The following is a 25,707-nucleotide window of genomic DNA, read 5'->3' as shown; positions in this document are numbered from 1 at the left end:
GCCTCCTAAGTCACTGGGGTTATAGACATGTGCCACTGTGCCTGGTTGGCCTATTTTTTAAACTGTTGAATCCAAAGATCAACCAAAGCACCTGACCTTGAGATGGTGCCCAATAAATGCTCAACAGAGGGCCATCTGAGCCCTGCCTGCTGGCCTCCTCAGCTGAATGAGGCTGTGCTGGTTGCTGCCTTGGATGCTGAAATTTGGTGTCTTATGTGTAGAGTCATCTGCAGGATGACCCAATGAGGCTTTGTGATAAGTTGAAGGACCAACATCCAGCTGTCACTGAATTGAGTCAGACAACCCTCCCCATGGCCCACTGCCCATGGCCATGGTCCAGTCACAGCAGGAGGGAACCAGCTATAACTGTGAAGTGCTCTCTGTTCACTGCCCCATTCTCAGTGAACAGAACAATCATGTACCAGGTGGATGGAGGCCTTAAGCTCTGCAGTTCCCAGGTGGGGTGGCAGGAGAGCTGACCCACAGGGTCTTATCCAAGTAGGCATCAAGGCCAGGTTTCATGTTAATCTAAGGGAAATAATCCTAAAGGTGGACCACCCCCCACACTGAGAAACACCAGAGGCTGTTGCCTTTTAATCCTTTCTGTTGTCTTTTCAGGTGTTACAACCCCTTCTGAGTGGTCCAGAAGTTCCTCAGATACAGTGGCATGCACCATGTCCTTCAAACACAGGGAAAACCCCTCCCTTCCGTGGCAGCCAGGCAGGGCCCTGGTTCTGGGACAAGAGAGGGAATTGAGCAGTTAGGCTGTCAGGATTAGTGCATGGCCCTGACCTTGTGAGGCACTGTGATCCCCAACTCTGCACCTGCTCATTCAAAAGCCACCCTCAAGGCAGTATGAACAAATCAAACACCAAAATCAACTGCCAGGCTAAGCTGTGCCCTCCAGACACTGAGTTATGCAGTACCACTTACTGGCCGCAGACCCCAATTCGCCCTCAGCACCCTATGCCTCAATTTGGGCACTGCATCTTAGGTATCTGTGGGTGAACTTACCTGGATCCTGCCTTGGACTCCGGTGCTGTCCATCCGACTGGCCACATTGACTGTGTTTCCCCAGATGTCGTACTGGGGCCTACGAGCACCAATCACTCCAGCCACCACAGGGCCAACGTTGATACCTAGAAAACAGCCAAAGATATGGCCTGTGGTCAGCAGGAAAATCAGGACTCACCTGCTAGGGCCACCCAGTGTGCTTGATTATGTCCTTGGTGAAGAAAAGGCTGCTCCCTTCTAGGTCTTGCTGTGTCCTAAAGCAGAATTCCCCCAGACTCAGAAAGGGGCAGCAGCAAGTACTTTCTGCCCAAAGCTCCCAGGTGGCCAATGGGCAGTCCCCTCATGACACTCTCCACTGCTATTTTCAACAGCACTGACTGTCAGAAACAATTCCTAATCCCAAGGAAAAGCTCAGGTCCTGCAATACTGGCCCTTGTGTGGAGTACCACGCCAGAGCTACCAAGAAGTCTGACTATACAGTTTCTATGACCATAGTGTGCTCAAGTACATCCTCTTCCAAACAATAAAAAATAAAAAGTAGCTCCTGAACTTTTCTCAGGATGCAGTACTGCAACTATTTCAGGGCATGGGTCACAGAACTGAGCGTGATAATGTGGATGTTCTGAGGGGAGGATATGGAGACTACTCTGTTTCTGCAGCATGGGGTCCACTTGGTCTCTGAGCACCTCCACTCCTGGATAGCATCACAAAGCCTAGGTGCACCTGAGTCTGAATCACCCTTGTGAGACTTCTGGCAAAGTGCTTACCTTCTCTGGGCCTGGGTTTCCTTCCCTGCAAATGGGGCACAAAACTTCTTGTTCCACCCTAGCCTAGCCTGAGGCAGGACATTCAGGGGACTCATCAGAGCCCATTGGCACTGCCCCCTGAGACCAAGTCTATGTGATATGAACAGATGCCACATCCTATCTTCTCTTTCTGTGCTTGCGAACTGATTTTTCTAAGCTTGGTCTAGTAACTTTCTCTGAAATCCTGGTCATGGGGGCTGGCCTGGGAGGAGCATGGGACATCCAGACAGGAACTCCTAAAGGGTCACTTAAATGGCTGGTGGAACTCAGCCCCCTCTGTCAACCCTGGATGCCTCAGCCCAGGTGGAGGAGATTGGGTCAGGGCCAGTCTGCTAGGCAGTAGGGTTGCAAGGGCTGCTGACCACTGTGTGTCTTCCTTTGTGGGAGATGAAGGAACAGAATCTCTCCAACCCACCACCAAATCTGTTTTTGGTTATACCAGTACATCTACTGATCGCAGACCCCAATTCACCCTCAGCCCCCTATGCCTCAATTTGGGCACTGCATCTTAGGGATCTGTGGGTGATCCCTAAGATCCCTTAAGGGGATCCCTAAGATCCCTTCTGAGCTCAAGGCTCAGAAGGAGGCCTAGATGCTGGGGATAAGGCCTGGTGACTCACCCTTCCCTACCCTTAGGATGAACAGCACGCTAAAACAGAATTTGGCTTCTAAGGACGTCAGCACTCCATGACTATGAAGTACATCACCTCCTGCCTCCCTTACACTCAAACACAACCCAAGTTTGCTTCAAGGGCCACTAGATATTTGAATTGTAGGACAACCATAAACCTCTAGTTTAACTGCATCTCTGTATCTTCTAGAAGGAAGGAAGGAAGGAAAATAGGAAGGAAGGAAGGAAGGCAGGTGGGCATCTGGAAGAGAAAGGAAATAGCCATAAATATCTAGTTTTATTGGATTCTGGACTAGTAGGAAGTTTCCTGATAAACTACATGTCAGAAAAACATGAATTTGGAATTAACATACCCACACATATCAAAACCATAGCTTTGTAAAAGTTAGAAAGGAACTTGGACATCTAGCTTTCTTTTTTCACTCCATAGACCAGGGAAGTTGCTGCCTGGGTCCCACGACTGGGCTCTAGCCAAGATCTTTTTGTAAGAGGACCCCAGCCTCAGTCCCTGTTGCTAGTGCCAGTGAGCTAAAAGGAGACCTTTCCCCCATCTGAGTGTGTACACAGAGGTACCTCTGAACAACTCTGCAACAACTTAGATTTATAGCATGTCTCATAAACTGGACACAAAATCTTTTGTCCTAAGTCCCTTTCTGAAGCATCTATACTTCCACAAGCTGCTTTCAGAGGCATGGCTGTTCCCACGTCCCCCAAATGTTCCTAGGAGCCACCCTCCCTTCTACAAGACCTCCTGCAGCCCTCTCCCATGCAGGTTTAGGAAACTGTTCTACACTAGAGATGGGATAGGTCTACAGCCACCTACCAACTCGGAGGACGAAGTCATTGTACGACTGGTAGTTGATTTCATCCAAGACGTCAAACATCTCAATAGCAAAGTCAGCCAGTGTGCTGAGATGGGAGGAGATGGATTTCTTAGCCTAGGCATGAACAGATGGTAGCATTATGTGTGGAAGGTGCCAGGGCAGGAGGACACAGACCAGTTTCACTAGTCCTGGGTCTGGAATTTGATTCCTACATTAAAACACAGCAGCCCTGGAAACTGTAGCTGCTCCTAGTATCTGGCTGGGGGCATGTTTATCAGTCCTTTTTATGGGTTAGAGAGTGAGGCAGAGTACTATCCACACTGGCTCCCAAGGGACAGAGACAGGTGTCTCTCCAAAGTCACACAAACCTGCTCATGCCCCTCTGCTGGTTGGTAACCCCTGGAATTGGGAGACCTCCTGCTCAAATTCCTGTTCAGATAACTCTGTCACCACCCACTGCAAATGAGCAAAGCAAGGACAGAGGACCTATGCCAGTGAGCAGCACCAACTTCCTTCCTGTTGGGACTGTGTGTGCGTGTGTATGTGTGTGTGTGTGTGTGTGTGTGTGTGTGTGTGTGAGAGAGAGAGAGAGAGAGAGAGAGAGAGAGAAAGTTTTTCCATGAAAGAAAGAGTGTTAGTTGTAAGGTTTCTAATTTTTATTTTTTAAAGAAAATTTTATTAGCCCTCAACATCAGGGAACTAATGCTTTGAAAAATAATTAGCAGACTATTTTTCAGGACAGTTTTAGGTTTATAAATAAACAGAGTAGATTATAGAGAGTTCTCATGTTCCCACCCTCTTCCACATAGATTTTCTATTATTGCTACAATCATGCATTCCTCTGTACACTTGTTACAACTGAAGAACCAATACTGACATATAATCATCACCCAAAGGCCACAGTTACCATTAGGGCTTACTCTCAGTCTTGCGTATTCTATGGGTTTTGACAAATGCAAAATGTATAGTGACATGCGTCTACCACCATAGTGTCACACAGAATAGTTTCACTGCCCTAACAATATTCTGTGCCTACTCATTTCTCCTTTTCCAGAACTTCATGTGGTTGGAATCATACAGTAGGTAGTCTTTTCAGACTAGTTTCCTTTATGTAGTAATTTGTATTTAAGGTTTCCCCATGTCTCTTTGTGACTTCAGTGCTCATTTCTTTTTATCACTTGATAATATTCAAATTTTTTAATATATCAGTATTTGTGCACCTATTCACTAAGGGCTCTCATGTTTCAGTGATAATAAAGCTGCAGTCAATGCCCAAGCACACATTTCTATTTCTGTGTGGATAGTTTGCATCTCATTTTGGTAAATATCAATGACTGCAATTGTTTGGACAGCATGGATAACACTACATTCAGCTTTGTAGTAAAATCCTATCAAACTGTCTTCATCATGGTTGTATCATTCTATATTACCACCAATAATGAATAATGAGTTTCTGTTGCTCCACATCCTCACCACATTTGGTCCTGCCAATGCTATGGATTTTCAACTATTTGAATAGGCATGTGGTGCCATTTCACTGCTGTTTCAGTTTGCAACTTCCTAATGCTACATGGTGCTGAGCATCTCTTCATATCTACAGTGGATCTTCTTTGGTAAAGTGCCTGTTCAGATGTTTGCTCACTTTTTAACTAGGTTGTTTTCCTCCTACTGTTGGATTTTAAGAGGTCTTTGTATATTTTAGATATAAGCCCTTTATCAGATAGTTTGCAAAGATTTTCTCTAAGCCTGTGGTTTGACTTTTTATTTTCTTAATATCTTCATGGAGTAAGAGTTTTTGATTTTAATAAGCCCCAACTTACACAATTTTTTTTTTCTTTCCCAGATCATGCTTTTGGTGTTGTCTCTAAAAAGTCATTACCAAACCAGAAATCATTTTATAGTTTTGTATTTTATATGTAGGTTTATTATCTATTTTGAGTTAATATCTGTGAAGGGTACAAGGTCTGCATTTAGATTCTTTTTGCTCTTTAAGGATATCCAGTTGTTCTTGCATCATTTGTTGAAGGACTATGATTTCTCTATTGTATTTGCCCTTCATTTCTCACAGATCATCTGATGATATTTGTGTGGGTCTATTTCTGGGCTCTTTACTCTATCCTATTTATCAATTTGTCTGTTCTTTCCCCAACACCATACTCTCTTGATTACTGTAGCTTTATATTTAGTCTTGAAGCTGGACCTTGCTAGTCTTCAGCTTTGTTCTTCCTCTTTAATACTGTTGTCTATATAGGACCATTTGGCTTTAATTATACACTTGGGATTTGTTTATGGATATCATAAAAAATACTGGTGGGAATTTGATTAGGATTGTATAAAATCCATCAATCATCTCAGAAAGAATTGACATCTTGATAATATTAATTCTTCCTATGCAGAAACATGGAATATCTTCCCATTTATTTAGACCTTTCTTGAATTCTTTCATCAGAGATTTGTAACTTTCTTCATATCTATCTTGTATATATCTTGTTAGATTTATACCTAGCATTTTTTGGTGCTAATGTAAATGGTTTCATGCTTGTAATTTCTAATTTCAATCATTCACCACTGATATATGGAAAAGTTAATCAATTTTATATATTAAACATATATTCTGCAACCTTGCTACAGTCTCTTACTAGTTTCAGAATTTTCTTATTGTGATTCTTTCAGATTTACTACATCAATCATTCTATCTATGAACAAAGATAATTTGTTTTCTTCCCAATATGTATGCATTTCATTTTCTTTTTCTTATTATTCCTCAGCTAGGAATTCCAGGAGTAGAGAGAGAGGAAATTCTTACTGTGTTCCTGATCTTAGGGGGAAATTTCTAATTTGGTGTTAAGCTGTAGGCCTTTTTCTTTTCTTTTTTTTTTTTTTTAAAGATGTTTCTTTCTATTCCTAGTTTACCTAGTTTTTATTCAGAATGATCATTGGACAAAGTGAAATGATTCTTCTGCCTAGATTAATATGATCAAATCGTTTTTCTTCTTTATTCCATTGATATACTGAAGCTCATGAAGTCACTTCGTAATGCTGAATCTGCTTTGTATATCTGGAATGGATCTAACTTGGTTTTGGTTTATAATTCTTTTTATTCATTATTGATTTCAATTTTCTAATGTATATTGAAGACTTATGCATACTCATGACAAATACTAGCATATAGTTTTCCTTTCTTGTGCATTTTTTGGTCTGATTTTCTGATTAGGGTGATGGTCTCATAGAATAAGTTAAGAAACATCTGTTTCTCTCTTCTGGAAGAGACTGGAGATCATTTTTTCCTTGAATGTTTGGTAGAATTTGCCAATTAATGCATTTAGGGGCTGGGAGTATAGCTCAGCAGTAGAGAACTTACCTAGCATGTACTTAGCCCTGGGTTCAATCCCCAGCACCACATACTTATATACATACATAAGATTCTTCATGGAAAAAAAATGAATGTTACAATGAATGCATCTGGGTCTGTTGCTTTCTATTTTGGAAGTTATTAATTACTGAATCAATTTCTTCAATAGCTATAGATCTATTCATAATATTTATTTTTATATTCACAGTTCTGCTGTGAGGAAGGAGAATATTCAGTGGTGCAGTGCTAGAAGGGAGGAAAGAAGAGCAACTGGAAATAAGGGGATGGGTCAAGGATAGAGGAAGCCATTCTGATCAGCTTTCTGTGTTGATTTTTCCAGAAGATTACATCTGGTGTGAGCCAGCTGGTGTGAGATAGGTTGGGATCCTTTCCTAATCCAATGAAGGGGATCTTAGGGGGAAATTTCCAGTGTGGGGAACTGCCCAGGATCCCAGAGTCCTCTGGAGCAGGGCTGGACCCAGGCCCAGGCATAACAGGTAGCCCTGGACAGTACTTACCCTGGTTCCTGCTGTGGGCGCCAGCCCCACTGCAGCCATGTAGGTGCTCCCAATGGTCTTGATCTTCTCTAGATCCTTGTAAAAGTCTTTGTCCATGAGCTTTGTCAAAAACAAAACAGTTAAACATTACACATTTGAGAGACATCACTGCTGTCATCAGCCATTGGGAGCAACTCTGGAGCTGACCAACATATTCTACAGAGCAACTCAACCTCTTTTTTTTGGGTGCCAGATAGGTTCCGGGACTACCTTTGAAAAAGGCAGCAAGGAGGAATGGTCAAGATACGTCCCTGCCCCTGAAGCTGAGTTCACAGTCACCGAAGAGAATGGTGAGATGGGCAGCAGGCAGACACAGTATCTGACTGGAGAAGGACCTGCAGGTACCCCACTGCCTGCCCTTCTGCAGAGGAAGCTGCACAGCCCCAGTCACTGTAGATGCCAAGCCCTTGACAACTCAGTGGCCCTTGTCGCCCATCTTAGGTAAGTTCCTCCTTTCTTAATTGTCACAGCTGACCTGGACCCTAAAGGAGACATGTGTGCTTACTCCCTACACATCCAGAGAGAGCATGACATAGTGAACTTGTGCCCAATCTGATTAGGTGGAGGGACAATCAATCAGCGGGATGTAAGCGACAGTGCAGCATGACCTCACCTCATCAAAGTCAGCGATGATCTCGTTGAGGAGTCGCAGGCACTCCACCCCCATGTTGTTGCCATCCAGCTCGATGTAGAAGTCATTGAAGTTGGGAATGGAGGCAAACATGACGCCCACCTGGGAGTAGGACTGGTAGTAGAGGTCCTGCAAGAGCAGAGGGGTCAACCTGTCAGGCAGGGGGAGACAGAGCAGCACTTGGGCTAGGGATAGTCCAGGCTGCATGGACCCAGCCTATTTTACAGACAAGACTCTGGTGGGTTCCAGAGGTTTCAGGTCATGTGACTCATACTTGAGGGAAGACCCCTATGTGCCACTTTCTCCTGGAGGCCAGGAAGGTGAGAAGGCCATTTTAAGCAGCAAAGTTAAATGTGTGACATTCTGTGTGCTGTGTAACTTGCAAAAAAACAACTTGTTTACTCTGTACTGTGTAACTTGCAAAAAGTAACTTGAGTGTTCTGTGCTGTAATGAGATAGATAATGATGTGGTGTTGCCCCAAGATAAGACTGACGTTGCCCCCAAGTTGGAGACATGTGCAACTGACCTCGAGTAAGACAACTAACTTCCCTCGGACCAAGACCGGTTGGCAGGGTCTAATAAAAAGGATTTAAAAGGACTCATGATGAGCCTAGCTCCAGTCCCGTTTTACACCAATAACACCAGTGTTGCACCAAGCCTGAAAGGGACTCACTGACTTGCTTGTTGCTTGATGGACCATCCATCATCCTGACCGTGACGGAGACATTCCTGTGGAAGTGACAGCGGAGCTGCCCGTGTGCATCCTGCCTTGACTGTGTGCACACAGCTGCCTTGCTGTGTGCATCTCCACCCAGCCTGCCTGCCTTGACCTCGCCTCCCTCCTTCACCTCCCAACCGTCCTCCCCCGATCAGGACTCTGGCCAGAGGGAGTTCCCCAGTGAGATCTCCTGAGCTGTCTTCCTGACTGACCTCTGGGAGTCGCTGCCCTTCAACTCAAGACACGTCACAGAGCAGTGGACCTTAGGAACGGGTCTCAGTAAGGAGTGAGTTTTGTTTATTTGGGGCTTATAATAATTTAGTGATTAAGTTATGTGTGATATTGGTGTGACTACAGGTTAGAATAACTATAAATAATTGTGTGATCAGCATCAAACAAAAGCCAATTGATTTGGGACCAAATTTACTCTCATTGACTCCTCCTTGCCACTCCTGACAGCCAGAGGAAAAGAAAGAATTTTAGGAAAGCCTTGCACCACATGACTGTGAAACTCAGTTAGCACCTGGAGCTACTTCAGGCCAAAGCAGATGGAAGCTGAACCTTGCGGTTTCGTTTCTGCCTTTAGGACCTTAGAAGACCAATCAACAATTTTTTTTTTTAATTTGGCCTTTTAAAGCACCTGCTACTATATTAGTGTTCCAACTCATTGCTACAGCAGTTATGGCTGTTAGAAGTTCTGAACAACCCCAATACACTGAGCAAAGGGAAGGGAAAAGGAATCTCCAGATGTTTCAAGCATATGTAACAAAGCAAATCACTCCATAGCCAGGCAGGCTCTATTTTTTAAGGTATATGTTGGCTAAAATTTAGTTATAAGGGAAACCTCAGTTGAAATTTTCAGGTCTTGAGAAACCACATCTATGATTTCCTGAAGCCCATTTTCCTTTCCTTGGGTATAATAAATACTGCATTCTTTTCCATGATCAAAGGGGAGAAGAAAACTGAATCAAACACACTTTTCAACTGGGGCCCCAGGAGCTTCCTGTCAGCCCAGCACCATCTCTACCCTCAGGCACAGGCAAGGTGGCCCAGTAAGGAGCTGAGCCTGCTAAATCACTGCCCTGCTGCCAGGGAGGCTTCCAGTTAAAACAGAGAAGAATAAACACAGGGTGGGTCCAAATCAGATTTCCACCTGCACACCAGGATCCCCTGCCACCCCAAAGATCCCAGCAGACTTCAGCAGGAGTCACTGACCAGAATGTGGTACCCATGTACCAAGGTGCTCACCATATTCCGGGGATTGGACATGAGGAAGTGCTGTGCAACGTGGGCTGGCAGGAGGTTAAAGAGTATCCTCTTGTTGTCCAGCTTTACCCTCTCCATATCATCTCGCTCCTCTTCTGCCTGAAGGGGATGAGGAGGGAGTATCAGTCATTCACCTGCCCTAACGTACTGATTGCAGTTTCTCTCTGATCATCCACACTGGACTCTGTGTGAATGGATGGTCTACATTAGGGCTTTTCCTTCCCTCCCACCAGACATGGGGACCAGAGGCAGATTATAGAACTGGGGAATTCACAGATGTATTCATAAATCACTTCTCCTATCACTGTAACTTTCAAAGGACAGACAATGGCTCCCCTCACTTTCGGCCCTATCACCAGCCAATTCCTGGGAACCAGATACTTCACACCAACCCCAGGCAACCACCCAGGTCAGCTTTGCCCAGTATCAGACAGTAGACACGTCCCTAGGTCACCCAAATTCCCCTGAGAAATTTCTAGACATATATGACCTGCCTAAATTGAATCAGGAAGATACAGAAAACCTAAACAAATCAATATCAAGTAATAAAATTGAAAAACAGCAATTGAAAGTCTTCCAAAAAAGAAAAGCCCAAGACCAGATGGATTCTTAGCTGCATTATATCAGATCTTTACAGAAGAACTAACACCAGTCCTTCTCAAATTTTTCCATGAAATTGAAATGGAGGGAACACTCCCAAATACATTCTAAGAAGTCAATATAACCCCATACCAAAACCAAACAAAGACTCATCAAGGAAAAAAATAAATAAAAAAACTACATGCCAATATCCCTGAAGAACATAGATGCAAAAATCCTTAATAAAATTTTAGCAAACTACATTCAAAAGCACATCCAAAAGAGATATACACCATTGCCAGGCACGGTGGCACACACATGGTGCACGGTGGTGCACAGGGTGGCAGCTTGGGAGGCTGAGGTAGGAGGATCATGAGTTCAAAGTCAGCTTCAGCGTTGACAAGGCACTAAGCAACTTCCTGAGATCCTGCCTCTAAATAAAACACAAAACAGGGCTGGGGATATGGCTCAGTGGTCGAGTGCCCCTGAGTTCAATCCCTGGTACCAAAAAAAAACAAAAAACAAAAAAAGGATAAATGGGTTTTATTACGGGGATGCAAGGTTGGTTAAACATAAATGAATCCATAAAAGTAATTCACCATATAAACAGAATTAAGGACAAGAATTACATGATCAGAAAAGGCCTCTTTGATAAAATGCAGCACACATTCATGTTAAAAATGCTGGAGAAGCTAGGGATCAAAGGAATTTACCTCAACATCATGAAGGCCACTTATGACAAGCCCAAACTCAGCATCATACCAGATGGAAAAAAACTAAAAGCATTTCCTCTAAAATCAGGAACAAGACACTCTTACCACTTCTATTCAATATAGTCCTCAAAACATCAGCCAAAGTGATCAGGAAAGAAAAGGAAGTCAAGGGATACAAACAGGAAAAGAAGAAGTTAAATTTTATTTGTTTGCTGATGACATGATCCTATATCTAGAAGAATCAAATAACTCCATCTTATTTAGAGCTGATAAATGAATTCAGCAAAGCAGCAAAAATACAAGATCATCATTCAGACATTAAATAGCTTCCCCTTATTACAACCGTGATTCTGCTGAGAAAGAAAGGGAAACCACCTTATTTATAATATCCTGGAAAAACTAAAATACTTGGGAATTAATTTGACCAAGGAAGTGAAAGATCTCGACAATGAAAATTATACAACACTTAAGAAATTTAAGTTCTTAGAAGATGGAAAGATCCCCCATCTTCTTGGATAAGCCAAATTAATACTGTGAAAAATGGTTATACTATTAAAAGCAATATACAGATTCAATGCAATCCCCACCAAAATACCAATGACATTCTTCATAGTTCTAGAAAAAACAGCCTTTACATTCATTTGGAAGAAGAAGAGACCCAGAATAGCCAAAGCAATCCTGAGCAAGAAGAGTGATGCAGGAGACATCACAGTACTGTATCTTGAATTATACTATAGAGCTATAGTAACAAAAACAGCATGGTATTGGCATCAAAATAGACATAAAAACCAATAGCCTAGAAGACACAGAAATAAACCCACATATTTACAATCATCTGATACTTGACAAAGGTGCCAAAAATATATGTTGGAGAAAAGACAGTCTTTTAAATAAATGGTGCTCAGAAAACTGGATATCCATATGTAGAACCATGAAGTTAGAGATCCCTATCCCCTGCCCTGCACAAAAGTCAAATCAAAGTGGATCAAAGACATAGGAATTAGACCAGAAACTTTTCAACTGCTAGAAGAAAACATGAGGTCCATATTCCATCATATAAGTGCAGGTACCAATTTTCTTAAAAAGACCCCTAAAGCTCAAGAAATAAAGACAAGACTCAATAAGTGGGATGCCATCAAAATAGGAATGTGAAAGGAAAGCCTACAGAATAGCAGAAAATGATTTCAGCACTGATTTTAATTGTTTCCTGTGTTCTACTACTTTTGGTGTTGATCTGTTCTTTTTCTAGGGCTTCGAGATGTAATGTTAGGTCATTTAGTTGTTGACTTTTTATTTTTTTAATGTATGAGCTCAATGCAATGAACATTCCTCTTAGTACTGCTTTCAGTGTGTCCCAGAAATTTTGATATGTTGTGTTGTTGTTCTTGTTTACCTCTAAGAATTTTTTTATTTCCTCCTTGATGTCTTCTGTTATCATTGCATTATTCAATAGCATATTATTTAGTCTCCAGGTATAGGAGTAGTTTTTGTTTTTTTATTTTATCATTGATTTCTAATTGCATTCCATTATTGTCTGATAGAATACAAGTAGTATCTCTATTTTTTGTGTGTTCACTAAAGGCTTCTTTGTGGCATAGGCATATGGTCTATTTTGGAGAAGGATCCATGAGCTGCTGAGAATAAAGTATATTCGCTCAATGATGGATGAAATACTCTATACATGTCCAGTTAAGTCTACATCATTGATTATATTATTTAATTCTATAGTTTGTTTGTTCAGTTTTTGTTTGGAGGATCGCCATGCTGGGAAGAACCCCACCTTGGGTGTTTTCTGAGGAAAAACAGTCAGTGAATCAGCAGGACCTATGAAGACAGCACCATTGATATGTTTATCCTGCTTTTCAGCAAGAGCAGAATGCAGTGGGCAGAGATGAAAAAGGTAACCCTGGGCTGTAACCTTCAGGTCAGACCAGAATTGTGTACTGGCTGCCCAGACAGCCTGGAGCCTGATCTGTAAACAGTAGGAAGTGGCCATGGGCAATTCTGAAAGGGTCTCAGGGTTCATGGACTATGTTGGAAGGCAACATGGGCATGTGCCTGCAACAAGCCTTCACTGTTCAGGTGAAGCACAGGCAGCGAGCCTCACATGAAATTCATGTCTTGCTCTCGGTCTCACTCGAAGGTCAGTGGCCTTTGCTTTCCAGCCTCTGATAGTCTTTTCATCTCACAGTCCTGTCAATATAACATTTCAAATGTGCTTCTCTCCATGAGGCACCTTTTTATGTGTTAGCATGTTACCCTCTAAGACATACAAAAGAAAGGTTCTTACAGGGCAAGATAAAGAGGAAGGAGTTTTGTGTTGCCCACCTGTAATCCAAGTGGCTTGGGAGGCTGAGGCAGGAGGATCCCAAATTCAAAGCCAGCCTCAGCAACTTAGACCCTGCCTCAAAATAAAAAAATAAATAAAATCGTCTGGGGATGTTGCTCAGTGGGTAAGCTCCCCTAGGTTCAATCCCTGGGAAGGAAGGGAGGAAGGGAGGAAGGGAGGGAGGGAGGAAGGAAGAAGGAAGGAAGGAAGGAAGGAAGGAAGGAAGGAGGGAAGGAGGTTGGTTTTGTTGTATTTATTAGTGGCACAGAAATGTTTATCCTCTTTCCAAAACCCTGTTGTTAGTGTTAATATTTCAGTGATAACAATGCAATTGAATGTTTGATTAAAAACAAAATCTTGGCTTATTACATTGTGATTAAACAATCTGCTTCTGAGTTTTGCTATGTCAACATCTGGATTTATGAGCTAAGTAGCTGTCCCTCCTAACTCATCATATAGATTTTAGTCCACCCAAAGATGCAAAGATTTTTGTTGAATCTTGAAAAATCTGTCTTCCCCATGCCAGTTGTTTGTATGAACTAAACAGAAGTTATACTGTTATGTTTTTAACAAAACCAAATTCCACTGGAATTCTCTAGAAGACTTTCCAACCTGCCAGGAAACTAGTATATTAAAGACTTGTGAGTGACACGCAACAGATTCGCATGACAGATGCAAATTCACAACTTCTCAAAAGGTTCTCTTGATAATAGTTTCTTTCAAAAGGCATTTCCCTTCTCACTTGTGCTTACATTTTAGAATTTCTTCACAAGGACATCTATTGACTAGGATGTAACATTTCAGAGATCCCCACCTGAGGCACTGTCATTTTAGAAAAATAACCCAAGCTAAACAACAGACAGCCTAACTTGTCCACTCCCTGGGACATTGATGGGTGCTGTAAATGACTCAGTTTGTTGGTGGACTGAGACAAAGAGTTCTTAGTTCAACAAACAAGACCAGCAACCTCCAGTCCAGCACCTGGAATCAACAATGTGTTCCCTAGGAGGGAACAGCCCTGCATGGTGGCCCCATTCTCCCTCTGTGCCCTCCTGCAAGGGGCACACGACATTTGCTGAGCGAGATCAACACAATTTGTTCTTCAATACTAGGACAGTACATTTCTTAATGTTCAGATACAATCACTATAAATGAACTTTCTGATGTCCTCTCCCACTGAAAGCATCTAGTGTCTTTCCAGCAGATACCCCCAGCTCTGAGAACTACCTCTTTGGGGGAAAGAGTATAGAGAGGGAAAAAAACTTGCCCAAGCACAGGGAGCAGCTAAGATCAAGCATCGTCAGTCCCCAACATAGTTACTAACTTTGGGGTTGAGTTGTTTCATGTTACCTTTGATAATTGATTTTCCACACACAGCCCACAACATGTGAATTAGAGATGGCACACATCTCTGCATGGTGTCATTGCCCCTTGGATGGATCGAGTCTTTTTTTTTTTTTTTTTCTTTTAAAGATGTGTAGATTTTGAGGACTAAAAGAACATATTACTGTGAGTGTCTGATTCTATGGTGTTATTTATAACTATACAAATAGTCAGTGGGAAGGAGGAGAAGCTGGGAAGTTGGGAAATTTCTCAACCTCCCTTCAGTAGCAATTCCAAATTTGAGAACTGCTGTGAGTCCTTGCAATAGTGGGTCCCTCAATTTCACATCAATGTGGTCTATACATAGATTTTTTTTTTTTTTTTTTTTTTACGTTTACATAGGGTAATGATGTTTATTATATTTTTCCCCTCCCCCCCACCCCTCCCACCCCTCCCACCCCTCCCACCCCTCTTTTCCCTCTACACAGTCCTTCTTTCCTTCATTCTTACTGCTCTCCTTAGCCTAACTCTAAACCTAACCCTAAACCTAATGCTAGCCCCTCCCACCCCCCATTATATGTCCTCATCCGCTTATCAGCGAGATCATTCGTCCTTTAGTTTTTGAGATTGGCTTATCTCACTTAGCATGATATTCTCCAATTTCGACCATTTGCCTACAAATGCCATAATTTTATCATTCTTCATTGCGGAGTAATATTCCATTGTATAAATATGCCACAGTTTCTTTATCCATTCATCAACTGATGGGCATCTAGGTTGGTTCCACAATCTGGCTATGGTGAATTGAGCAGCAGTGAACATTGATGTGGCTGTATCTCTGTAGTATGCTGATTTTAAGTCCTTTGGGTATAGGCCAAGGAGTGGGATAGCTGGGTCAAATGGTGTTTCCATTCCAAGCTTTCTGAGGAATCTCCACACTGCTTTCCAGCGTGACTGCACTAATTTGCAACCCCACCAGCAATGTATGAGTGTTCCTTTTTCACCACATCCTCGCCAACACCTATTGTTGCTTGTGTTCTTGATAATCGCCTTTCTAATTGGGGTGAGATGAAATCTTAGGGTAGTTTTCTTAAGACCAGAGTGGCACAGACCAGGCAGGCGACATGGGGTGCACATGCCTAGAGCAACACCCACCCCTTAAGTCAGGAAGGCTAAAACGTGAAGAGTCCACCTTGAACAGATGCTGGTGGCTTTCCTTCTTCCCTGAAGGCTCTGGAGTAGACATTCCTAACGTTCCCCCACTGACTTCCAGGAATGACAGAGTCACATAAGCACACCCCCTGAAGATGAGGGAGACTGGGACCACGCTCTGCTTCTGGGCTAGAGTCCTCAGCAGTGGCCCTGGACTCTACCCCCTCTTTCTGTGCTGAAAAGAGCTAAGGAAGCTCCACTGTCTGCCAGCATGGCTCCTGGAGAACTATGGTTTTGATGAGGTCCCCTTGATGACCTGTAAACCTTGCTCATTTATCCTCCTGACATCCTGCAGGTCTCACTGCAACACGAACCAGTCTGACCCTCAGAATACTGGGTTCTAAGAGCAGCTCTAAAGAGGGCCACACTTTGGGAACCTCCCTCCTTTTCCCTTGTCACCCTCTATACAGTTAGGTCCCTAACAGGCTTCTACTCCACCAGTCTCCCACTCTCCCATGTCCCCTGCAAGCGTGATCATGCATTCTCTACCTCTGTCTGACTCATTCCAGGTCTGATCTGAAGGGGTTTTCCCTCAAATAATAGCATTTCAAGAGGTATTATTATTTATTTTTATTATAATCATTTCACCATATTAACTGTACAAATTAATGTGTTTCATTGTGACATTTCCACACATATGGTACATATGGCACTTTGTTCATATCAACTATCCCTATTGTCATTTCTGGCACTCTTCCTTCCCTCTCTCTCCATTGGCTCCCTTAACCCTTCTCTAGTCTTCTACTTTCAGGTCATCTTTTTATTTTTTTTATCTAACACATATGAGAAAATACATGCAATACTTATCATTTTGTGTCTGGCAATTATGCTTAACATGATAACCTCCAGTTGTGTTGTTTTTCCTGCAAATGACACAATTTCATTCTTATATCTGAATAAAACTTCACTGTGTATGTATACCACATTTTTTTTTTTTAGCCATTCATCTGTTTACAGGCAACTAGACTGATACCATATCATGGCTATTGTGAATTGTGCTTCTATAAACATGAGTGCACAGGTGTCTCTGTGGTATGCTGACTTCATTTCCTTCAGGTAAATACCCAGGAGTGATAGAGCTGGATCATGTGGTAGTTCTACTTTTAGTTTTTTGAGACACCTCCATACTGATTTCCATAGTAGCTGTTCTAATTTACATTCCCATGAACAGTGTACAGAGTTCATCTTCTTCCATATCCTTGCCAGTGTTTGTTATTTTTTTGTTTTTTTGGTAATAGCTATTCTGTCTGGGGTGAGATAGAATCTCAATAAATTTTTTATTTTCATTTCCCTGATGGCTAAGATGTTGAGTATTTTTTTCATACATACATATGTTGTGTATAATTTTACTGTGTTTTTAAGTTCAATTTACAAGTGTTATATCTAGCTTTTCACACATGTATTCATCAAGGATATTGGTCTAGAGTTTTTTTCCTTTTCTTTCCTTATTTATTTCTACTGGGGATTGAACCCAGGAGTGCTTTACCACAGAGCTATATCCCCATCTCCTTTTTCTTTAATTTTTTAAATTTCGATACAGAATCCCATATACATACATATACACATATATGTATATAGATTGGAGATCTGTACTTATTTTGAGAAGTGTCTAGCTCACTTCTCCACTTATTGATTAGATCACTTTTTGCTAACTCTTTTGAGTTATTTGTATATTCTAAATATTAATCCTGTCCTATGAATAGCTGGCAAAAATTTCTCCCATTCTTTAGATGGTCTTTTCACTGTTAATTGTTTTTTATGTGCATATTTTTAATTGATGTAATCCCCATTTGTCAGTTCTTATTTTTATTTCCTGAGCTACTGGAGGCCTATTTAGGACTTTGTGGTTTGTGCCAATATCCTGAAGTGTTTCTCCTATGTTTTCCTCTAGTAGTTTCAAAGTTTCAGATCTTATATTAAAGTCTTATTTCATTTTGAGTTGGTTTTTGTTCACCATGACAGATATTAGTTAAGTCTCAAGCTTCTACATGGGATATGCAGTTTCCCCAGCACAGCACAATTTGTAGAGCCTCTCTTGTCTCCAGTATATATTTTGGGCACCTTTGTTGAAAATCAGATGGTTCTAGATATATGGGTTTAATTCTGGGTCCTCTAATCTGTTCCATCGGTCTACATGTCTGTTTTTTTGGCAATATCATGCTGATTTTATAACTATGGCTCTGTATATATTGTGAAACCAGGTATTGATTGCTCTTTGCTCATGATTGCTTTTGTCTTATGCTTCTATATGAATTTTATGATTCTTTCCCTTAGTTCTGTGAAGAAAGTCTTTGGTAGTTTCATGGGCTTTGCATTAAATCTGTTTTATTGCTTTTCATGATGTGGCCATTTTAACAATATTAATTCTTCCAATCCATGAACATGGGAAGTCTTTCCATCTCCTAGTGTCTTCTTCAATTTCTTTCTTCGGTGTTTTATAAATGTCATCAGAGGTCTTTCACCTCTTTGGTTAGATTTATCTCTATATTTTTGAGGCTATTTTGAATTTATCAATTCTAAGAGTCTTTTGGTGGAGTCTTTAACATCTTCTAAGTTAGAATCATATCATTTGTAAACAGGGATAATTTGACTCCCTCCTTTCCTATTTGTATCACTTCTGTTTCTTTCTCTTGCCTGAATTCTCTGAATAAAATTTCAACTACAACACTGAATAAAATAGTGAGAGTAGACCACCTTGTCTCATTTATAATTTTAAAGGAAATGATTCCATTTTTTTCACATTCAGGATGATTTGGGCTATGGGGTTTGTTGTACACAGCTTTTATTGTGTTAAGATATGATCTTTGTTTGTAGTTTCTTCAGGTGTTTGTTTTTTAATCAAAAAGTGTTGTTGAATTTTGCCAAATACGTTTTATGCATCTACTGAGATTATCATGTGATTTTTGTCCTTGATTCTATTTTATGTTCTATTACATTAATGGATTTGAATATGTTGAACCATTCTTGCACCCCTGGAATGAAAGCAACTTGATCATGGTGTATGATTTTTAATGTGTTTTTAAATTCAATTTATAAATAATATATCTAGGTTTTTACATGTGTATTTGTCAAGGATATTGGTCTAAAGTTTTTTTTTTTTTTTTTTTTTTTCCTTTTCTTTCCTTATTTTTTCTACTGGGGATTGAACCCAGGAGTTTTTTTAATTTTGATACAGAATCCCACAAAATTATTCAGGGTCTCACTAACTTGCTGAGGCTGGTCTTGAATTTGGAATCCTCTTGCTTCAGCCTCCTGACTCACTGGAATTACAGGTATGTGTCAACTGGCTTACAATTGTTTTTTTTTTGTTTGTTTGTTTTTGCTTTTATTTTCTTCATTTTGTTCTTATTTGGTTTTAGCAGCAGGGTAATACTGGCTTTGTAGAAAGAGTCTGGAAGGATTTCTTCCCTTTCTATTTAATAGAGCAATTTAAGAAGCACCAGTATTACTTCTTTAAAAGTCTAGCAAAATTCAGTCGTGGATCACCTGCATTTTTGTTTGTTGGAAGACTTTTTATTATTACTTCAATTTCCCTGCATGTTATTTTTCTTTTTACATTTTCTATATCATTTTGGTTCAATGTTGGAAAATCAGACATGTTCAGAAATTTGTCCATATTTTCCATTTTATTGAAATATCGTTTTTTAAAAATAGTCCCTACTGAACATTTGTGTTTCAGAGTTATTGGTTTTAACATCTTCATTTTCATAGCTAATTTTATGTAGGTCTTCTTTCTTTTGGTTAATTTGGCTAAGGGTTTGTTGATCTGTTAACCAACTCTGTTTCACTGATTCTTTGTATTGTTCTTTTAGTCTAATTTCCTTTAATTCAACTTTGGTCTTTATTATTTCTTTCCTTCTACTGATTTTAGGTCTGCTTTATTCTTGTTTTTCTAAGACCTTGAGATATACCATCAGGTTATTTATTTAAGTCTGTAAGTTTTTTAAAGTTGTCATTCATGGCTACAAACATCCCTCTTAGTATTGCTTTCTCTGTGTTTCACAGACTCTGGTATATTGTGTTTTCATTTTCATTTGATTCTAGGAATTTTTAAATTCTCTCCCCTGATTTCTTCGAAGACTCACCCTTTGTTCAAAAATGTGTTGTTCAGTCTTCAAGTGTTTATATAGTTTCTCTTGCCATTGATTTCTAGTTTCATTCTTGTCTCTGATAAGATGCAAGAATTTCATTTATTTTGGATTTATTAAGATTTGTTGTAGGCCTAAAATATAATGTTTTAGAAAAAGCTCCATAAGCTGATAAAAAAATATGTCTTCTACAGCTGCTGAACAGAATATTCTGACAATGTCCATTAAGTCTGTTTTATCCATAGCATAGTTTAACTCCAATGTTTCTTTGTTGATTTTACTTTTTGACCTTGATGATCTATTGGTGAGAACAGTGCATTGAAGTCACCCACTATGATTGTATTTCTCTCTTTTATGCCCAATAGTATGTTTTATAAAATTAGATCCTCCAACATTCAGCACATACACATTTACAATTATTATGTTTTCTTGATGGATCACTCCCTTTGTCAATATGTAGTAACCTTCTTTGTCTTTTCTGACTGATTTTGGCTTAAAGTCTGTTTTGTCAGATATAAGTATGACTACTACTGCTTACTTTCAGATTCCATTTGCTTGTAATATCTTTTTCAATTTTTCCACTTTCAGGCTGTGTGTGTCTTTGCAAGGGAGGGGAGTTTCAGGCAACAGATCATTGGGTCTTGTTTTTCAAACCAATCATACAATCTACATCTTTATTTGGAGAATTAAGACCATTTATATCCAGGGTTATTACTGAACAATATGTATCAATTGCTATCAATTTTTTCATTTTTATTTTGGTTGTTTCAACTGATCTATCATTTCTTTCTCTCTTATTCATCTTAGAAATGTTAGGGTTTACTGAATAATGTTTTAGTCTTTCTAGTTCTTGTTTACTATTCTAGTGAGATTTATTCTTTCCTGTGTCCTCATGATAGTATTTATCTTGCTTCTTTTCTGTGTACAGGATTCCTTTATGTGTTTTCTGTAATACTGGATAAGTGGTTATGAATTCCTTTAGTTAATAATTATCTTGGAAAGTCCTTATTTATTCTTGAATCGTGAAGGATAACTTTGCTGGATCTAGTGATCTAGGTTGGCTATTATTTTCTTTCAGGACTCAAAACACATTCCATGCCCTCCTGACCTTTAGAGTTTCTGCTCAGAAATCTGTTATTCTGATGGATTTGTCTTTATAAATGCCTTCATGCTTCTCTCTTGAAGCATTCAATATTCTTTCTTTTTTCTGTACTTTTAGCAGTTTAGTTACAATATTATGTGGATAAGTTCTCTACTGGTCTTCTCTATGTGGAGTCCTAAATACCTTCCATACCCTGATGTCCACCTTTCCCAAGATTTGTAAAATTTTCTGTTTTTATTGCAATTAATAGCCTTTTATGGCTTTAGCCTATATCTCTGCTCCTTAGTCTACATTTATGATTCACACATTTGGTCTTTTATCATGCCCCATAGGTCTTTTATGCTTTATTCAGCTTTTTTTTTTTTTTTTTTTTGGTGTTACTGTCTGAATGTGATAATTCATCAACCTTATCTTCAAGTCTTGATTTAGTCTACTGGTGAGGCTTTTCACTGAGTTTTTAATTTGTCTTACTGAGCTTTTCATTTTCCAGATTTATTTGGTTCTTTTTAGAATCTCTATTAAATTGCTCTTCCACATCCTTCATTTTCCTTCTTAATTCATTCAGTTGTTTATTTGTCCTTTGGATTTGCTGAAGATTTTTAGTAGCATCATTCCTTTGAATTATTTGACATCTTATCCACTTCAATATCTTTGAAATTACTTACTGGAGACTTATGAACTTTTGGAGACATGATTTGCCTTCTTTTATTATGTTCTCGTAGTTTCATGTTGAAATTTGTGCACCTGTCGGGATATCTCTTCCACTTTTATGTGAGGGTCTTCTTTGGAAATAGCCTTCTCTTAACAATGTGCCTTGGGCTATCAGTTTGTGGTGTAGTGTGGAATTTAATTCCAAATAGACTTATTTTTTATCATGGCTTCTCTATGATTAGTGGGCTTTCACACATGTACTATGTCACATTCTTAGGGTCCTGCTTCCTCAGTAGGTCTTATAACAGTGGGGTCCCTCTGGTAGCTCAGGCTACCAGAATAGACACCAGAATATCCAGGAGTGGGACATTGGAGACTGGGCACCAGCTAGCAGCTTTTATATCCCTTATTCTTTAAGTTGAAGTATACAACTAGTTAGAACAGAGCTGGGTTCTGGGTAGCATAAGGTGAAATCTTTCTTATATGGACTGGGAGTGTGGCACAGTAGTAGAGCATCTATCCAACATGCTGAAGGTGTTGAGCTTGATCCCCAGAAACATATAGAGGAAAACAAATCAAATAACAATAAATAAAATAAAATCAGTTAGAGAAATAAAGTAAAAACTACAAAATCAACAACAGGAATGGTAGGGGGCAAAAATAATATAAAATGAACTTAAAAATTAAGAAAAGATAGAAATAAAATTAAAGAGGGGAAAAATGGGAAAGTAAAATAATATTCAAAAAGAGAAAAAGCAGGATAAAGGAAGAAAGTAAAAGCAAAAATTAAAAAAAAAGAAAAAAATGTGAATCTTAAAAAGAAAAGAGAGTAAAGAAAAAGGAAAAAAGAAACACACACATTACAGAAACCAAACAACCAAAACATTAAAAAAAAAGTCTGAAAATAAAATGAAATATTGTATCCACTAATGTGATTGTGTGGGCAAGAGTTTGATGCTTCCTATGTGTGTTGAACATACTTCCTTCCTTGTCTGCTTATGCTATGCACCCCTTGGAGAAAACAAAGACTAGGGATTATTCACCCCTTCTTTCTTTTGTGTTTCTTGACAGATGAAGGGTAACAGTAGATTGGGATTGGAGCCAGTTGGAACAGTTCTCAGCTGCCATGCATTTCAGTACAAGGCACTATGGAATTCAAACTTCCCATGGCAGAAATTTACTCAAGAAAGATTAACTCAGTACACTTCAAGAACTGGGCTGATGCTGAGCACTGTATCACATCTACCTCTCTGGTGCCTCTTGAGAAGGCCACTCAGAGGGCAAAGCAACTCCCCACTTATTCAGGGGGTACATTAATCATTGTAAAATCCAATGCCCACAACTCCAGCCTTCTGAGACCCAGCTCCCATGCATAATAACACATGTGTGCTTAGTCCCCCAGAATAGCTTCAGATGGCTACCAGCACCACTGGTCTTTAAAGGGGAAAGCAAGTTCTGCTCCCTTCTGCGTCACGATTGGTTTCCCACTGCAAAGCGTTTCCCACAGTTTTGTCTCAGTGGCACTTCCAAGAGCCAAAACAAATCTCAATTGAGAATCCACTGAGAGTGTACTAATGTTTGTTGCAGGTTCCTGGGGACAGAAAAATGTAGGGAATTTTGCTTTTCCAAAGCAGCAAGCTCACATGTGACCTCCTCAAGATGGTTCTTCATTATAGCATCATGAATACATATTGGGAAGTGCTGACTTCTCCAGGGCAAGCCTGATATACAGGTCTAAGATCACTTATGTTAAGAAGCAGTTCGAGATGTCATTTCAACTTCCATGGGGTTGGTGAAATAATCTCCACCATCTTGAATCATTATCCACTTTTCCTTGAGTAGCTTAAGGAGATCCAAAATTCACTACTATACAAGTCTGCCTCATCCAATCTCAAACACTCAAGCTGTTAAAGAACTCCCCTGTTGTTGAGTGAAATTCTGGATCTTTTGCCCGAAGGTCCTTGTTCTGTTCTTAGTCTGCCAAAGACCACTGTGTCAGGGCTGGAGGGCTGAAATTCCCTTGCTCAGAGTACCACCTTGATTCCTTCAGCTACCCCTCCTATCTGTGACTGCTTTGATGGTCTCTCACTGGCTGGGTGTCCTAGCAGGTTGGGTTGTGGCCAAGTTCTTTCACAGGAAGGGCACCGGCCTGAAGCAGTTCTTTAACCAAATGCCCAGCTCCCAGCTAACTAGCTCTCTACACCTCTCTCTGGGAGCTGCTGCTAAGCTGTTTGTTCTGCCCTATGCTTGCAAAGAACTGTGTTTCAAACACAAAATTCTCATTCAGTTTTTTATCCTGTCCAGTTGTTCCAGCAATTCAGTTGTTATAGTGAGCTTGAATTCTGAACCTCAGAAGAGTCATTTTGATGACAGGTCCCAGCCACATATCCTCCTCAAATCCCAAGACCAGGAACATAAAAGGAAATGACCAATTAAGGTAAAGGAGAAAGTGGCATTGAGAGAGGGTTTTGGTTCCCTGCCAGAAAAGATGACTTTGCATGGCTACACCAGGGGTTAAAAAAATGTATGCATCTCACTAACAATTTCTCCAGATAATGCATAAGACTTTATACATACTATTTACCCTAGGGGGCAAGCTGATTGTTATGTAGATATTTCTGATCTGTACACTTAGCCTCCCCCATCTCCAATTGTTCAGCATCATTGTTTGCTCCTTACCCAGCTCTACACTTTAGATCTGTCAAGTCCTGCTACTATGATCACTGGCTATTCTCTCTATATATTCCTCTCTCATCTAAGCCTGCTACCTACTGTTCAGATCAGCTCCACTTCTCTCTTGGCAGAGTGGGTCCGGTCAGTTTCCAGATTGTTTATAGAAGAAGCTCATATGGAGCCTGTGGCAGAAGGCAGTCTCCCAATATTGACTAATCTGGGAGCCTAGGGAGCCCAAGGCAGCCTGAGTTCACAGGAAGGATATCAAAGAGGAGAGGGAACTCTGAGGAGACCTGTAAAGGGTTCCTTTAAGTCTTCACTTGAGTACTGATCAGAATGGACTGGGGGGGAAATCAACCAACAAATTGCAGGAACAACCCCCAAAGTTCACACAATGCTAAATACAGTTCCTAACCCTGCTGAAAAAATGGGAAACTCATAATTCACTACCCCATAAGGCAGAATACTGAAAAGAGTTTTGCCTCCACAGTGGGCAAAATGTGTCCTGGAATAAATGTTCTTCAAGTTCTTCCTAATGAACATTAAAAGCAAGACCCTAAAAAAATCAAAATGTTGCCACGTAACTTATCTGGGTCCCCAAAAAAGGATCAAGAATAATTTGAGGAACACAAGAATATCTGGCACTCAAAAAAAATAAGATATCCCCTTAAAAATTAACATATGCAAAGAAGCAAAAAAGGGCAATTCATAATAAGAAAATAAACCAATATTAACTTGGTTATAGTGGATAGGATTAGATAGACAAAGATACTAAAACAGTTACTATGAATGTATTCCATACATTCAAGAAGGTAGAGAAACCATAGTAAGTACAGACATCAAAGATATGAAAGACTCAACTATAACTTCTAGAAAGCTGAAAGATGAAAAAAATGCACTGGGTGGGACTAACATTAGATTAGACAGTTCAGTAGAAAATATTAGTAAACTTGAAGACATAGTTGTAAAAACCACCAAAAATAAACAGAGAAAAAGGAAAAACAACAAAAAAATGAACAGAACACTAGTGAAGTGTGGGGCAACTTCAAGAAGCCAGTACATGTGTAAGTGATGTTCCTGAAGAAGGAGAGAGATAGAAAGTGGGGAGAGATGGAAATAAAAATACTGGAAGAAATGATGGCTAAGATTTTCCCAAATTTTATGGAACTGTAAAACCACAGATCCCAGATCAACAAATCCCAATATAAGAAATATGAAAAAACTACATCAAGTACAT

The 25,707-nt window shown here is 40.2% G+C and overlaps 1 protein-coding gene across 1 annotated transcript in view; it reads right to left on the bottom strand.

The window, feature by feature from the left end:
- Window positions 1–25,707, bottom strand: part of Adcy1 (adenylate cyclase 1) — a 153,748-nt gene that overhangs the window by 10,730 nt on the left and 117,311 nt on the right. The window contains exons 15-19 of the mRNA XM_047560293.1: window positions 9,783–9,899; window positions 7,798–7,944; window positions 7,146–7,244; window positions 3,275–3,389; window positions 1,015–1,139 (exon numbers count right to left, since the gene is read on the bottom strand). Coding sequence (XP_047416249.1) covers window positions 1,015–1,139; window positions 3,275–3,389; window positions 7,146–7,244; window positions 7,798–7,944; window positions 9,783–9,899 — 603 coding nt within the window. The remainder of the gene's footprint in view (window positions 1–1,014; window positions 1,140–3,274; window positions 3,390–7,145; window positions 7,245–7,797; window positions 7,945–9,782; window positions 9,900–25,707) is intronic.

This window comes from Sciurus carolinensis, chromosome 8 (genome assembly GCF_902686445.1).
Source record: "Sciurus carolinensis chromosome 8, mSciCar1.2, whole genome shotgun sequence".
NCBI lineage: Eukaryota > Metazoa > Chordata > Mammalia > Rodentia > Sciuridae > Sciurus > Sciurus carolinensis.
This window is presented reverse-complemented; position numbering and strand designations above follow the sequence as displayed.